The sequence below is a fragment of the Bos mutus genome, chromosome 5, assembly GCF_027580195.1.
Source record: "Bos mutus isolate GX-2022 chromosome 5, NWIPB_WYAK_1.1, whole genome shotgun sequence".
Classification (NCBI taxonomy): Eukaryota; Metazoa; Chordata; class Mammalia; order Artiodactyla; family Bovidae; genus Bos; species Bos mutus.
The window spans coordinates 21,342,380-21,359,112 of NC_091621.1; the positions used below are offsets into that span (position 1 = coordinate 21,342,380).

The window sequence follows — 16,733 nt, forward strand, 5'->3', positions numbered from 1 at the left end:
ACTAAAACCCATTTCATGTTAACATAAAAATTTATTTTTGCAAAACATACATATATTTTCCAAAGAACAAAAAGGATTGTTTTATATTCTTTTTGTAAATCTCTTTAATGTCTGTCTTAATAGAGATAGCTGAATTCTCCTACATTTTTCTGTTTTCATTATTTTGTAGTATGTTGTTTTGGTCAAAGCATATAAAGAAAATCTGTCCTCAGAATGGTATATAGTTGGAAAAGGCAGAATTTTTTTAATGACATTTTCAGATAATAGTATATTATTGTATATCAATAGTATATCAATAGTATATTGATATTGTACCAAACTGAACCAGTGACACTTTCTGAAAGGTGAAAAATATGAAACTGTATTACATTTTTATACCCTGTTATTTTAAAATTCATTGATTCATCTGGTGCTTCATTCAGTTGTATCCTTTACTGATGAGTCATTTATTATGATTGAGCAGATGTTCCAAATGTTAACACTCTGTACAGTACCCAAAATCACACATGTTAATATCAATGTTAATATCAGCAACCATTTATCAGAAAAGTCTTCCATTATTAAAAAGCTGCCCAGGTCATAGGAGCAGATACAAGTCTTCTAAAATTCTAATTTTTGTTTGAAAGCTTGAATCTTATCATTTACAATAAATACTGTCAGTTGTTTCCCCAAAAGTGACAAGCTTATTTTGTTAAATTTTGAGAAAATGTCTACAGTGTACATAAGTCTAAATAGTCATAATTTGCCATATATTCTTTTAGTTAAAATGGTCTCTATAGGAGAAAAAAAGCGACTAGGTCAGTTTGCAGCTGTACTTTTCCTTCAGACAGTCACTTTACTTTGATACACAGCAAAAGTACTTCATGTGTACTTGCTGTGACAAATACACAGAAAATTATAAATACATGCATGTGTGGATCAGAGTTAATAAAATCAATACTTGATTTAATTATTAAAAAATCAATGGCTTAATAATTATCAATAACAAGTATTTTGTTACTTTATTTTTGTTCATTGTACTTGTGGTCCTTAAGTAAAATAGACCCTTTTAATTTTATTAAGTGTATGTAATGGTGAAGAATACAATGACTCTAGTATAGTTCGGTGCTACTGCCTTGAATCTTGCTAAAGCACCCATCATTGTTTTGAATCATCAGTATAGGTGTCAATACATTAAAAATGGCAAGTAATATATTAGTGTTATTATGAAAATAGTGTGATTTACAGATGACCTGAAATGGTCTGAGGGACCCCTGGTCTGAGGGGTCCATGGACCACACTTTGGGAACCACTACACTGAAGAATCAGTGTTCTCCCCCAGTATTCACTAGCTTATATCTTACTCTGTATAGTAGCTCAGGAGTGTAAAGATAACTCATCTTCTGTTAATATGTCGAGTGATCAGAAGAAATAAGAATGCTCCAGTCATTCAGGTACAGATATAATGTAGCCAGTGCACCATGTTCTTTCCACATTCTATCATCTGAGTTAGGTGCTCTTCTGCTCTTTTAATATGCTTAGGCTCCATGCCCAGATGTCTTTTTTTAGGAAGGTACCTTTAAGGAATTTACTAAACTTAATTATTAGTGTCTAGCATCTGTCTCTTTTGCCTTTGACTTAGTGCTTTTAAAAAGGAATGTATTAGCTAAATTGACTTGGGTAAATTCATTTTCCACCTCTGTGTGTGTGTGTGTGTGTATATATATATATATTTCTCTCACAAAGGATCTTATCACTAACAAATCCACTAGCTATAAGGTTGTTAACATTAAACAGCCCCTGGTAAATAGACTCTTGCATTTAAATATTCTCCAAGACTTTCTTCATTGTCTTCTAAGCATACAGTTATTTTAGATACTTGAGTCCCTAACAGACATGTATGTGATATTTCGATGAGAATTTCCACCAGGATGACTTTGATTCATCTTAAAATCAGTTGTTTCTTGACTATTGTCTGGTACCAAAGGACTATAGGAATTCAGAAACATTCATCACCCTTCATGCTAGTACGATGGTGTTCACGAAATACCTTTGTGCCACAAGAATTGGACGTGGGCCACAGATACCTGTTTCATACAAGTGCAACCTCTTGGGGGAAAGCTTTAACTTAGATTCATAAGGCACCTTCCATTGATACCCTTGAGAGCAATTCATTGTCCCCAGCCACTACCTTTCTGGTCAGAGTTTCACACTTGGTAGGGAGGGAGGAAGTGAGAACAAAGCTCCAGTCCTCAGAAGAAAGTCTCTCCCTTTTGCCCAAATCACAAGATTTTAGTGGCTATAGTATAAAATTGAGTGTTTGATTTATACTGTAGTCACTTTTTTCATAGGAGAGGAAATGAAAGAAAACTCTTCAAGGCAAGTTTTGTAACATTAATAATTCCCTTGATGGGACTTCTCTGGTGATGTAGTGGCTTAAGATTCTGGGTTCCCAATGCGGGAGGCCCAGGTTTGATCCCTGGTCAGGGAACTAGATCCCATGTGCCACAACTAAAGATCCTGCATGCTGCAAGTAAAAAACCCCATGCAGCCAACTATTTTTTAAAAATTTGTTTTGCTTTTATATACTTGATGTTTCTGAGATACTTTATTTTCTGGCTGTATAACCTAAGAGCCTTCAATTCTACCACCACTTTTAATTCCACTTTTACTCTAAAACAGATAAGATACATTTTGAAGGACTTACTCATGTTAAAATTGTTCAGTAGATATAACTCTTGCCCAGGGAGCCACTAGGATGATTCTTTCTTTTTTAGTTCTTTAATAAAAGGGAGTAGTTTTATTTAGAAAAAAATAATAAGCACTGTGTATATTTGCACGTCACTTTGCCATGTTTAGGGGCATTTCTACTCTTTCATTTTTCTCATTTGAGTTCTCAGCAAGGTGCAGGTTCTTTTATCCTTTATTTGTAAGAAGATTACCTGGCTTGTTATCATCAAAATTGGTGGATAAAGAAGCTGAGCCATGTGACTTAAGATCCTACTGCTTTTCAACCATATCAAGTTTAGGGCAGTCACAAACCTCTGCCTGTGACTTCCCAGTCATAGCAGTCTAAGGATTATACTGTTTTTAGTTATCCCTCCGACATTATCCTCATGATAATGTTCTATTTTTAAAGCATCTACCTAAAAGTCAGAAAATACCAGCTGCTGAGACTTTGGGCTAAAATCCTGAGGGCTACTCTAGTCTCAAAATTCCTTGCCCCACATTATGCTCACTCATTTTGGGGCACCCCCAACTGAAACGTTCAGTAACCTGCTGTCCTTGGTGTAGGAGTACGATTCAGTTTGGCCTAGCAACCACAGTGTCAAGTTAATTCTTACCTCCATGAGGTCCCAGTGTGTCCTCAACAAATATATAACAGAAACAATTCATTAACCTTTGAATAAACTGGTTACTTTTTGTTTGTTCATTCAGTTATCAGACATTTAATGAATAATGTCAGAAATATGCTTTAAATGGCATTACTAATTTACAAACAGCTTGCAGAGGAGTTGGTTTAATACCAAAGGTAAAAACTGGTAGTTAATAAAGCAACACCATGTACCTAGCCTTGTTCTGAGTACTTTATTAAATAAACTTACACCTGTCAACTGCCACAAGTTCCTTCTTGTTTTCCTACTGGAAAATATATGCTAAACATTCTTTGGCTTATTGCCTCTTTGTTTCCTAAGCAGCATAAGATCATATGAAGAATGTTTTGGTATACTGAAGGGTGCTTGAGCATACCTGATGCATGCTGTGTTCCAGGAATGAGGACAGGCTGATGGTGCAGTGTGCTTTCTAAAGAATAGGGATAAAAGATTAACGAAGTTAGAAGATCAGTAGTGTGAGTTTTTGAGGATCTATTTAGAGAGACACTGCTTATTTTGACTGTTATCTTTTCCATATATAACTACTTATTTTTCTCCACTGCCCATTAAGGATCATAATTTATTTAAAATTAAAAGGTTGTATTTGGTTTGTCCATAGGACTAAGTTAAGAACAAGAATGTAACTTATTCTTAGATTTAAAGAAATATTATTAAAAATCTTATATTTTTTTAGGTAACTGAATGTGAAATATTTCTGTCACTTCTGGTGAAATTTCTGGATGCAGATAAACCACAGTGGCTACGAGCTGTTGCAGTGGAATCAATACATAGACTTTGTGTGCAGCCTCAGTTGTTGAGGTAAAACCTCAGCAATATTTTGTTAAATGGATAGGTTAATATTTGTGCTACTAGGGAAAGTTTATTTATTTCCAAATAATGATTTCTAAACAAAGAAAATTGTATATAGTATGTATATAGAGGGGTGTAGGTATGGACAAAAAGTGTGATTAGTGATTTCTGTCAGTTGAATTTACTGAGTTAATACGACCAAGATAATATTTTTAGGACACTGACCTTATTCTGAACCTTTGTCCAGAGTTAGTAAAGTCACTCAAGTATAATGAAGAAGTTTTAAGTATAGCGTTGAGACTGATTGATCACCATTATTTTCTGTTAAAAAATGTAAAAAAATTTAATATATATTTTCTCTAGAAACATTCAAAATTATTTTACAGGTCATTTTGTCAGTCCTATGATATGAAACAGCATTCTACCAAGGTTTTTCGTGATATTGTGAATGCACTGGGATCTTTTATCCAGTCCTTGTTTCTTGTCCCTCCTACCGGAAATCCTGCTGCAACAAATCAAGCTGGTAAAGGCTAAGTCACATTTTGGTTTTTATATCCTGCCATAATTTACAGTATTCACTATTCTGAGCAGATACTGATCGAAATCCTCTGACTAGAGAAATTTGGGTTACCTAAGTATTATATATGTTTACTTTATAGTATTTTATATTTCTTTATATTTTATATATAAGTATAAAGACTTACACTTAAAGAGTAATTTGATCACACCGAGGTAGCTGTGTTTATTTCTTTCTAGAATATATTTTCTTCTCATATACTTTCAGTTCCTCTCATCACATATGAACACAAGTTTAGGTACTAATTTTCATTTTAGAAGAATCTTCATTTGGTGCCTCTCTTTAAAGAGTGTGGTTACTACTAGGGTAGTATCTATCAGTCTTTCTTTTAATGTAACAGGTGAACATAATTTAAGTTTGGAAATCAGTGTATAACTTCTTGTTCCCTTTAACTTCTTTCACTTTCATTTTTAACTTTCTGATTAGTGGCCTTTTTTATTCTTTATTCCTACCTCTACTAAAAGATGATTTAACAAAAAATACGTTACAATGTTTGTCAGTATTTTTACTTATTAGTACCTTTGATATAAAGAAGGAAGTGGTGTTTTGGGTAGACCAGGAGACGCTCTAGTAACCAAAATAGGATTGATAAATTTCACTTATTTGCGCAGTGTCCATTCTTACAGCATAATATTAAAAAAAAACTGAACAGGTGTTTGAATATTACAGATTTGTACTTAAGTAAATTGGTATCTTTGATTGCTTTCCCTTGTCTGACAGGTAACAATAATTCAGGTGGCCCTGTCTCAGCACCAGCTAACTCAGGAATGTTGGGGATTGGTGGAGGTGTTACTTTGCTACCAGCATTTGAATATAGAGGAACTTGGATACCTATTCTGACTGTAACAGTACAAGGCAGTGCTAAAGCAACATAGTAAGTAGTAGTAGCATTATTTTGTAAGGAATGGAGTTTATATTTTATACTAAAGTATTTTTCTCTGCATTATACTTAAAATTTTAGACATACTATTTCTAACAAATTTAAGAAGTAATTTTCTTCTGTTATCTTTTGAGAATTTTATCTATGACTGGATTTTGTTTGTTTTCTTTTGTTCTACTTGAGGACAGTTAACAGCATTATAAAACAATGTGGTTTCTTTACTTAAGACCTACTCACTTGTTCCATATGACTTTTCAGTTTAACTATGTGGTTTGATTTCAGGCCTTGTGGACTTAGGTCTTCTGATACTGAGTGACTCTCAGCAAATTAGTTTACCTATTTAAAAATACCAGTGTCCTCAACTATAAAATGGGAGTAGTGATATATCTACCTTTCAGGACTTTATATGTGAAAACAGTTAAGTGTTTAACTGACTACACTTTTGGGGTTTAACACAGAACTTTTAGTGAATTAATTAAAGTGTTTAATGGATTCCACATGTGTTATTTCACAATTTTTGTCATTAGCCCTTTTTAGTTTAACAACAGTTTTTAAAATATTCAGCTGTGTATTGTTGATTTTTTCTTAAACCTTAATGAACTGAGATAGCAAACTTAGTGCTTACATAGATAAAGCAAGCAATACAATATATGTTTAACATTGCCACAGTTAACTGTGAGGCAGTTAATATATTTTGAGTAACTGATACACATAAGGGCTTCCCAGGTGGCTCAGGTAAAGAATCCACCTGCCAGGCAGGAGATGTGGGTCAGATCCCTGGGTTGGGAAGATTGCCTAGAGGAGTAAATGGCAACCCACTCCAGTATTCTTGCCTGGAAAATCCCACGGACAGAGGAAGTTGTACAGTTCATGGGGTCGAAAAGAGTAAGACACGACTTAGCGATTAAACAGCTGCAGTTGATATGTGTAATTAAAACATTATTCCAGTGACAATAAATCAAGACTCAAAGTATGAAGCAGAATCTCTGAATAGTTTAAATCGTGAATTTATCACAATGATACTTTACTGTGCAGCTTTTTATTTTGCCTGAAATTGTAAAAGTAAAGAATCATGGAAGACTGAAATATTGTTACTCTTAGTCATTTAAAAGACATTAAAATTACTAATGTCTCAGGTACGCTTTGCCTTGCTGTAAAGACTAATAATTTGAGTATACTGGAGTAAAAGTGAAAGCAAAAAAGTAAAAGTAAAAAGAAAAAGAAAGTAAAAAAGTAAAGAAAGTAAAAAAGTAAAAGTTGCTCAGTAGTGTCTTAACTCTGCAACCCCATGGACTGTACAGTCCATGGAATTCTCCAGGCCAGAATAGTGGAGTGAGTAGCCATTCCCTTCTCCAGGGGATCTTCCCAACTCAGAGATCAAACCCAGCTCTTCCACATTGCAGGCGGATTCTTTACCAACTGAGCCACCAGGGAAGCCCCTGGTGTATACTCCAGTGTACTAGAATATCAAGTTGTAAAAGAATCAGATTTCTAGCAGTGAAGGAGATATTAATAATTTACCTTACTCATTTCTCTGGGTCGTTTTTTTAAACTGAAACAATCCCAACATAGAACAAAATTGCTGCTCTTGTGGACCTGATGTTTTGGCAAATGAGGTAGTCAGTAAAGACACAAATAAACATACAGTATCACTTTGGGTAGTGATTAACTGTTTGGAAAAAAAAAAGCAAGTTATAAAGGCATAGAAAGTAAACACATTGAAGGTAGGAACAGAAAGGATATATTTGGGAAATAAGATTAAGCAAAGACACAGTTAAAAGGAAAGCATAAAGATAATGATACAGGAAGAAAAATAAAAACAAAGGAGAGTAAATACTTGGCCAAATTGTAGAATTTCTTTTTTATTAATAAAATTCTAAAACAAATTGTTTGTTGATCCTCATCAATTAAGAGTCTTGAATTTTAACTAGTTCTGCTACTAAATACAGAGAAGGCAATGGCACCCCACCCCAGTACTCTTGAAAATCCCATGGACGGAGGATCCTGGTAGGCTGCAGTCCATGGGGTCGCTAGGAGTTGGACACGACTGAGCAACTTCACTTTCACTTTTCACTTTCATGCATTGGAGAAGGAAATGGCAACCCACTCCAGTGTTCTTGCCTGGAGAATCCCAGGGACGGCGGAGCCTGGTGGGCTGCCATCTATGGGGTCACACAGAGTCGGACACGACTGAAGCGACTTAGCAGCAGCAGCAGCAGCAGCATAGTAAGAGTTGAGTTAAAAACTGCTGATAACTGTGTCATTGTCTGCAGTTTCATTGTCTGTATCTCTCAGGCTTTTTGCGAGGAGTTAAATAAGATACATTAAAAAAAGCAAAACTTAGTGTCCCAGACTGAATTTCTCAGTAAATGATAGGTATATATAGGTGTTTTTATTGTTTATTCTGAGTTTTTCATCTTTGTAAACTTCCTACCTTATCTAATATTGATTATGATTAGGAAACCTTTAGAACTTGAGATTGGAAATTGCTTTTCTTATAATGATTTTTAATAATTTCAGTTGTGTTTTAGATGTGAGTAACATAAGATAAAATTTGGCCTTTTGTAGTTTACAATTCATGATTTTAATATATTCAAAAGTTAGGCAACCATAAGCACCATCTAATTTCAGAACTTTTTCATCACTCCAGAAGAAAAACCCATATCTCTAAGCAGTCAGTCACCAATCTCCTTTCCTACCCTTTAGTAACTACTAATCTACTTTCTGTCTCTATTGGTTTATTTATTCTGGATACTTCATATGGATGAAATAATATAATACTCTTTCGTGTCAGGCTTCTTTAACTCAGCATAATGTTGAGTAAGGTCCATCCATGTTACAGGTTGTATCAGTACTTGCTGTTTGTGGCTGAATAATAGTCCACCATATGATTATGCCATATGTTTGTTGATTGTCGGTTGATGGGCATTTGGGTTGTTTCCATTTTTGCCTATGGATAATGCTGCTATGAGTATTTGCCTGCAAGTTTTTGCATAGACATATGTTTTCATTTCTCTTGAATATATATATACCTGGAGTAGAATTGCTGGGTCCCATATAATGACTCCACGTTTAACTTTTTGATGATCTGCCAAACTGTTTTCCCACATGACCATACCATTTTGCATTTTCACCAACAATGTATGAGGGTTTAAATCTCTCCACATCCTCAGCAATACTTGTTATTGTGTTTTGATTATTGCTGTCCTAGTGGGTAAGTGTTATCTTACTGTATTTCAAATTTACATTTTCTAATGAACGATGACATTGAGCATCTCTTTGATTTGCTCATTGGCCATTTATATATCATCATGGGAGAAATGTCTTATCAAATCCTTTGCTCCTTTTTAATTGAGTTGTTATTTTTTATTGAGTTGTAGAAATTCTTAACATAGTCAAGATCTAGTGCCTTATCGGATATATGATTTGAAAAAATTTTCTCATATTCTATAGATTGTCTTTTCATTTTCTTGATAGTGTCCTTTGAAACATATTAATTTTCAATTTTGATGAATTCAGTTTATCTGTTTTTTTTCTTTTGTTGCTTATTTCAGTATCATACCTAACAAACCATTTCATAATTCGAAGTCATGAAGATTTTTGCCTGTGTTTTCTTCTAAGAGTTTTTAGCTTTAGCTCTTACATTTAGGTCACTGGTTCATTTTGAGTCAATGAGGTATGAGTCAGTGAGGTATGAGGTAGAGCTCCAACACCACTGTTTTTTAATGTGAATATCCAGTAGTTCTTTCCTCATTGAATTATTCTTTCTTCAATTTTAAGGAATTTAAAGCAACAATTCCCTGTTGTTTATGATTTAAAACAGAAGATTTTCATCTTTCCTTCTGAAAGATATGTCCTAATTTTGGAGTGTGTGTGTGTGTGTGTGTGTGTTAGTCGCTAGACACAGAGATGTGTCTGACTCTTTGCGACCCCATGGACTGTAGCCCACCAGGCTTTTCTGTCCATGGGATTTTCCAGGCAAGAATACTGGAGTGGGTTGCCATTTCCTTCTCCAAATTATGGAGTATAACTTGCTCTAAAATTTGAATGTGACATACTGATGCTCTAAATATTATCTTACCTTGTTGACAGGTTGTATCTAAGATGATAGGAAGACAAATGTGCTGGCTGTTTCACAGTAATGCTTTTCCCTAGTATGAAAAAATTTTTTCTTCTTTATAGTATTGATTTGATTTTATAGCACCTTATTTACTTCCTTTTAAAAATTATAGTTAAGTTACAATATTGTGTTATTTTCAGGTATACAGCAAAATGATTCAGTGATGCACATAAATATATATATGTATATATACATACACAAGGAATATACAAAAGGAATATATATATTCCTTTTCAGATTCTTTTCCATTTTAGATTATTACAAGATATTGAATATAGCTCCCTGTGCTATAAGACCTACAGTAGGTCCTTGTTTACCCTTTTATATACACCTTATTTTAAAAGCACTTAAGTCAGAATTTGAGACGGTTTGTAATCTGTTTGTCTTTTTCTGTTCTGTATATGTGTTTATTTTTCTGATGTCAACAATTAATGAAAATCTTGGCACAACTTGGAGAGGCAAAAAATAAACTATTATTATTATCAGTTATGGCACTGGTCAGGCCTTAACTTTTCTAATCAGTTTCTTAGAATACCATTATGGAACCATTCTTCAAAGTAAGCAGATCTAGTGGTGGCCATTTACTTTTGCTATTAATCTTAGTTTCTGTAATGTACAAATTATGGAAATAGATTTTTATGTATTTTCATTATTGTGGCTTCTCATTAAATACCTGATTTTTTCATAATTTCAGCCTAGAGATGTTGGACAAAGTTGAGCCCCCAACTATACCAGAGGGTTATGCTATGTCCGTGGCATTCCACTGTTTGCTAGACCTTGTACGTGGAATCACTAATATGATTGAAGGAGAGTTAGGAGAAGTTGAAACAGAATGTCAGACTACTACCACAGAAGCAGTTTCTTCGCCTACACAGTCATCAGAACAGCAAGAATTACAGTCGACATCAGACCAGATGGATAAGGAAATAGGTATATTTATTATGATTCTATATTTTAAATTTTTATCTTGGAATAATTTTAAAGTTAGAGAAATTGGAAAAATAATAGTTTCCATATACTCTTCACTATGCTATCCCAACTGTTAACACTACCATATTTGCATTATTTTTCTATATATATATATCAGCATATTTTTTTCTGAACTGTTTGAGAAAAAGTTTCAGACATAATTCCCCATTACCCCTTAATACTTTAAAGTGTATTTTCTAAAAATAAGAACAGTTTCCTACATAACCACAGTATAGTCACCATCAGAAATTTAGCATTAGTTCAGTTCAGTCGCTCAGTCGTGTCCGACTCTGACATGTTCATCAGTTCAATATGTCATCGAATCCCAGATGTCCTTCAGATTTTGTCTTTTACCCCTGTAATGTCTGTTATGGTCTAGGATTACATGTTGAGTTCAGTTCCATGACTCTATACCCTTCTTAAGTCTGGAACAATTCCTTAATTTTTCCATGTTATATGACCTTGACAGTTTTGAAGAGACAGGCCAGTCAACTTGGGTTTATTTTTGTTTCGTTGTAATTAGGTATAATAGATTGATTTTTGGCAGAGCTGCCACAGAAATGTTGCTGTGCTATACACCAGTGTTGTTAACTTTTATCATCTGGTTAATGTGATGTCTGCATCCTTTCTTCAGTGTAAAGTTAGTTAATTTTTGTGTAGAAATACTTTGAGACATCTAGGAGAGCTTTCCCTTCCTATTTTCTTTCATGTGTTTATTTATATTAGTACAGACCCTTGTATTCCTATTTTTTTCAAAGTGTTATCAATACAATCTGTGATTGTCATTATTTGATTTGACACTCAATTATCTGCGACATGGCCATATGGGATCCCTTTCATGCTGGCTCCTATGTCCTTTTATCATCACTAGTTCTTTTGTTGTTTTCTGACCACTGCTTTACTGTCTGATACAGCAAACTGCTCTAAGCTCATCTTGGATTTTTGTTGTATAATCCAGGGATAAGTTATTTTTCCACGGAGCCCTAGTTCATTTTAGTGGAGAGCAGTATTTATAAACTAACATATGGACACTAGATATGCTTCCCGCTGCTTGAATAGGAAATACACACATATATGAGCACGTATTTCTGTACATTTAAAAAATATATATCTATTTTAAATACCATGAGGACACACCCAATTTTCTAATTCTAGTTTAATACTACATGATGTACTTTTAACTTGCCATTTTTGGTGTTTACTTCTCCAGCAGTGAGAAACTTGATCCTATTTTACTCAATGTATTTGCTCATTTGTATGGTTTACAGTGTGTATAACCAGTCTCTTGGCTGGGCTTGCTTATTACAGTTTCGTACTGCCAGCTGGTTGCATAGGCTGAAAGTTTGGCCCAATGAAATGGAAGGGAATAGGAACTGATTTTATATGTATATTTTAAAGGTATCAGTCAGTATACAGAAAGATCTTATTATTGATATTTTAAGACAACTTAGTTTTAAGACTTCTTGGGAATTCTCTGGTGGCCCAGTGGTTAGGAACTAAGATCCCACAAACCACGTGATGTGGCAAAAAAAAAAAAAAAGATTTCTTGGATTCTGAAACTAGTGTGGTTTTAAAATTTTCATTTATTCAGATATATATTCAAGGTTATAGCTTTAGTATTTAACAGCAGAAGTGTTTTTTGAATATTTGCTATATTATCAAGTGATGAGGGGGATTTTAGAATTTGACATGTTGTCAAGTGTTGTGACATTTGTAATTATCGTTAAACATTGTATGTGTTTCCTTTAAGTTAGTAGAGCTGTTTGGGAAGAAATGGTGAATGCCTGCTGGTGTGGTCTGCTTGCTGCACTGTCACTCCTTCTTGATGCCAGGTATTAAGTCTTTATAAATTTTATATTGCATGTGACAGGTAAAAAAAAAAAAAGCAACAAACCATTTTAAAGTGTGTATTTAAATTTATCCTGAGAATTGTTTCCTAATACTAGTTTTTTATGTTTTTAGAATATTATTATTTTTCTGCCATTCCCCTCTTCCATCATGTTATAATGGAAAATACAATCCAAAAATTACAGAATGCCTTTTTCATTTTAAGCTTTACTACTTAAGATAATTATATTAATCAATTTCTTTTATGCTTTTCTTCAGAATCATGGAATTTGCTGATTTTAAAATGTTTGATATTTTTAAGTTATATCTTTGAGTTCTTCACTATTTTCTTTGAATCAGAGTGTGTGTCATAAATTGCTTTTATCCAGTTCATATTTTCAGATGTTTATTAGTTAAAATTCCTTAAAGTAGATTGATTTTGAGTTTTTAAAATAGATTTTCTTAAAACTTTCCTGACTACCTAATTTCATTTGGCAGCATACCTAAAAATAATCATACTAAATAAAATACTTTATCTTTTCAGCACAGATGAAGCTGCTACTGAGAATATTTTAAAAGCTGAACTGACCATGGCTGCTCTTTGTGGAAGACTGGGTCTTGTAACTTCAAGAGATGCTTTTATAACTGCAATATGCAAAGGTTCCCTGCCTCCCCATTATGCTCTTACTGTGTTGAATACCACCACTGCAGCCACACTTTCGAACAAATGTAAGACTTCAGCTTCTTTAGAGTTCTGTTCATCAGGTGCTGTGACATAGTGTAGAGAGTAGATTATAGAAATTCTGAGTTCAAGCCTCTATTTTTCTACTCCCTGACTCTGACTTCTGCGAGAAGTTAATGTCCCTGAGCCTCAGTTTCTTCCATCTTACTGAAACAATGGAGGTAGGAGTAGGGAGAATAATACTAATTTTAAATAATAATTGTGAGGATAAAAGAAGATAATATCTGAAAGTCCTTTGTAAACTCTAGCATACTACTGAAATGGGAATGGTTGGGTCTTTTTGTTTTGTTTTTTAAATAGAACTAGTAGAATGGTAATGTTTGCCACCACTTAGATTGACATTCAGAAAATATTTTTTTCTTGTTGAATACTTAAAAACATTCAAGTTTGTTACATGTAATATAGGTAAATTTCAATGGGCTGTTCAGTTTTCAAACTAAAAATGTGAGTATTGGTCTCTAAGTAGAAAAGTTTACTGGGAATGTATGTTTAAAATACTAAGTGTCCTGAATTCTATTTTGCTTATGAGGCAGTTATCAAAGTTTTATAATTTGTTAAACTGCTTTAGAAAATTACTTAATATTTGCTTAACTTGTTTTTTCACCTCTTGAGTTTTTAAAATGTTTGCATATGGATAATAGGAAACTAAATAAATGTCATAGTTGAACTTAGTTTGATCAAATTAATGTTCTAATATGTAACATGGCTTTGAGTAGAGGATGAAAAGTATATTTTAATTATTTAGGTTTTCCTTTGTGTTCTAGCATATTCCATCCAGGGCCAGAGTGTTATGATGATCAGTCCGTCAAGTGAATCACACCAGCAAGTTGTAGCAGTGGGTCAACCACTAGCAGTCCAGCCTCAAGGGACAGTAATGGTAAAGTACTTTTTCTTTGTTTGGTAACCAATTAATACCAATTAACTATCAAGGACACCTTTTGTACCTTTTTTGTGTGTTTCTCAAAATTTTTCATTATACTTTCTTTCTTTCTTTTATCTGAATGATACTTTTAGAAGAAACTAGATAAATACAGAGTGACATTGTTATAACCAACTGTGATAGCACAGCTTTTAATCAAATAAATTTGTTCTGTACAAAATCATCCAAGCCTCTTTTATTAAAATTTTTGTTTTTTATGAGAAAATATTTGTATATGATAGTACTTTTTATAAGTTTAAATTTTTGAGAATGCATAGCAGTTCTTACAAAAATATCCTTTTTTAATACAGCTGACTTCCAAAAATATCCAGTGTATGAGGACTTTACTTAACTTGGCACACTGCCATGGGGCTGTTCTTGGGACATCATGGCAACTTGTCTTGGCAACTCTACAGGTATGTTGTAGCCTCTGGGTCAGAGGCCAGTGTTGTATATCTAAGTGCTATCAGTTAAAGTCACCAGTGTCTATCAGTGCTTTGGGCAGGCCTGAATAGGCAGTAAGTATGAAAAAGGGCAAGTTGGAAAAAGAAAAAAGACTTGGCTCACATTATATGAAGTGATGGGATGTCTCTCATAATGGCCTGTTCTACTGCCTATGCTTGATGTAATGAGTATTTTGTATGAATGTTAATTACTAATTTCAGTTTAGGTATTAGATACGTAGTCTGATTTTAGTTTTAGTTATTAGAATTTTTTTAAGTTTATACATTTCTGTGTTCTGATTTTTTTTTTTAATTTTACAGCATCTTGTATGGATTCTGGGATTAAAGCCTAGTAGTGGTGGTGCCTTGAAACCTGGGAGAGCTGTTGAAGGGCCCAGTACAGTAAGCTCTAGTCATTCTTACTCAGTTAGTATTTTGCAGAATGTTTATATGTTACATTCACTTTTCTTCTTCTCTTAGGTTCTGACAACAGCAGTGATGACAGATTTACCAGTGATTTCCAATATACTTTCAAGACTGTTTGAAAGTTCACAGTAAGAGTCAGTTTTTAAAATTGATACAAACATTATTGTTAGCTGTATATGTTAGATGAGAATATCTTATTTCTTCATTTTTATTTTAGGTATCTTGATGACGTATCATTGCACCATTTAATAAATGCACTTTGTTCCTTATCCTTAGAAGCCATGGATATGGCCTATGGAAATAATAAGGTGTGATATTCTTTCTTTTCTGTGTTAAATATGAGATATTATTTTGTTGAATAAGGTGTATATTTATTAGGATCTTAGTGTTTTACAAGTGGGAACAATACCTTGTAGGCTAGCCCTGCTCTTTTGGGTTTTTACATTTATGGTGGTTTGTTGAAGGGAGAGTGAAGAGGATACTTTTTGGCTTGTGGTGTGTGCCAGTAGTTGGCCTCCCTGGTGCCAGTATGTATCATGATTTTAAATTGTGTCCACTTGTGTGCACTGAATATTCTAAAAAATATTTCTATAAAGAAAAATTGAACATCACATTTATAAATGTGTTCCACAAATTAGTAATCCTAATGATTACAATTTATGATTGTGGCAATGCACATTTTAAATCAAGGAAAATATGTCTCAGTTTCTTTTGCCTTCATGGGGTGGAAATTAAGGATCTAGTCATTTCTTTCTGAGGGTAATGACTCTCCCTACCTTGAAAATTAAATTTTTGCTTTGCTTATTGATTAAATGAATCAAGCAGTACTTTTGAGAACATTTCTTCTTATACTCTACCATTTTCTGTTAAACTTGGAAAACACGAGAATATTTGGGTTTATTGATACCTTAGAAATTATTTAAAATTCTCTCTACATTTTAAGATTAATAAATATATTAGTTGGACCATTTACAAGTAAGTGAAGTTACCCAGAAAATGATTAGAAAAGCAGAGAATGCAGCTTGTGGTTTATTTAATATCCAACTGTAGGAACTAAAATTACATTATTTGCCTAATCCTTAATTATAATCCTGTGTATTGTAGCTTGTCATCTTGGCTCATGTGAGTCATTTAAAGATTAGCCAAAAAGATCTTAAAGAGCAGAGTTTTATATATTATGGTACATACTTAGAGAATTATATAAACATGCAGGTGTTTGAAAATATCTGTTATAGTTTGCTCCAAATCAAGGCAAGGATAATATACTGTGAGGTAATCAAATTCTTAATACTACTTTCAGTAATCCTACATCCTTAAGATTAATTCTTAACAATGTAATATTTTTAATAGATACCTTAACTGAATCTGAGCAAGTTTATATGGTAATGACTTGAGAATTTATGTATTCACTCAGCAAAGTACAGTATGTTTGCTATGTACATGACACTCTGCTAGAAAATATAAAGGAAATTTCTATTTTCAAAGAGCATGTAAACCACTTGGCTCATGGATAATGTGCCAGATAAGGTGATGAGAGAGTCAGAATAGTTTATCACTGTCAGCTATTCTGAGTGAGTTAAATAGCTTAGGGAGTAAAATATATATATCACTGTCCTTTAAGATGTGGTTTTACAGTCACCAGTCATCTCATTTTTGGTCCTCATTTC

At 33.5% G+C, this 16,733-nt stretch overlaps 1 protein-coding gene across 3 annotated transcripts in view; it reads left to right on the forward strand.

Moving 5' to 3' along the window:
- MON2 (MON2 homolog, regulator of endosome-to-Golgi trafficking) overlaps positions 1-16,733 on the forward strand; it is a 116,672-nt gene that overhangs the window by 44,000 nt on the left and 55,939 nt on the right. For all 3 annotated transcript variants that reach the window (XM_005886921.2, XM_005886922.3, XM_070370527.1), the window contains 11 exons: positions 4,048-4,172; positions 4,550-4,686; positions 5,461-5,614; positions 10,435-10,670; positions 12,460-12,541; positions 13,081-13,265; positions 14,043-14,155; positions 14,509-14,613; positions 14,962-15,042; positions 15,121-15,194; positions 15,284-15,374. In XM_005886921.2, the coding sequence (XP_005886983.1) occupies positions 4,048-4,172; positions 4,550-4,686; positions 5,461-5,614; positions 10,435-10,670; positions 12,460-12,541; positions 13,081-13,265; positions 14,043-14,155; positions 14,509-14,613; positions 14,962-15,042; positions 15,121-15,194; positions 15,284-15,374 (1,383 nt within the window). The remainder of the gene's footprint in view (positions 1-4,047; positions 4,173-4,549; positions 4,687-5,460; positions 5,615-10,434; positions 10,671-12,459; positions 12,542-13,080; positions 13,266-14,042; positions 14,156-14,508; positions 14,614-14,961; positions 15,043-15,120; positions 15,195-15,283; positions 15,375-16,733) is intronic.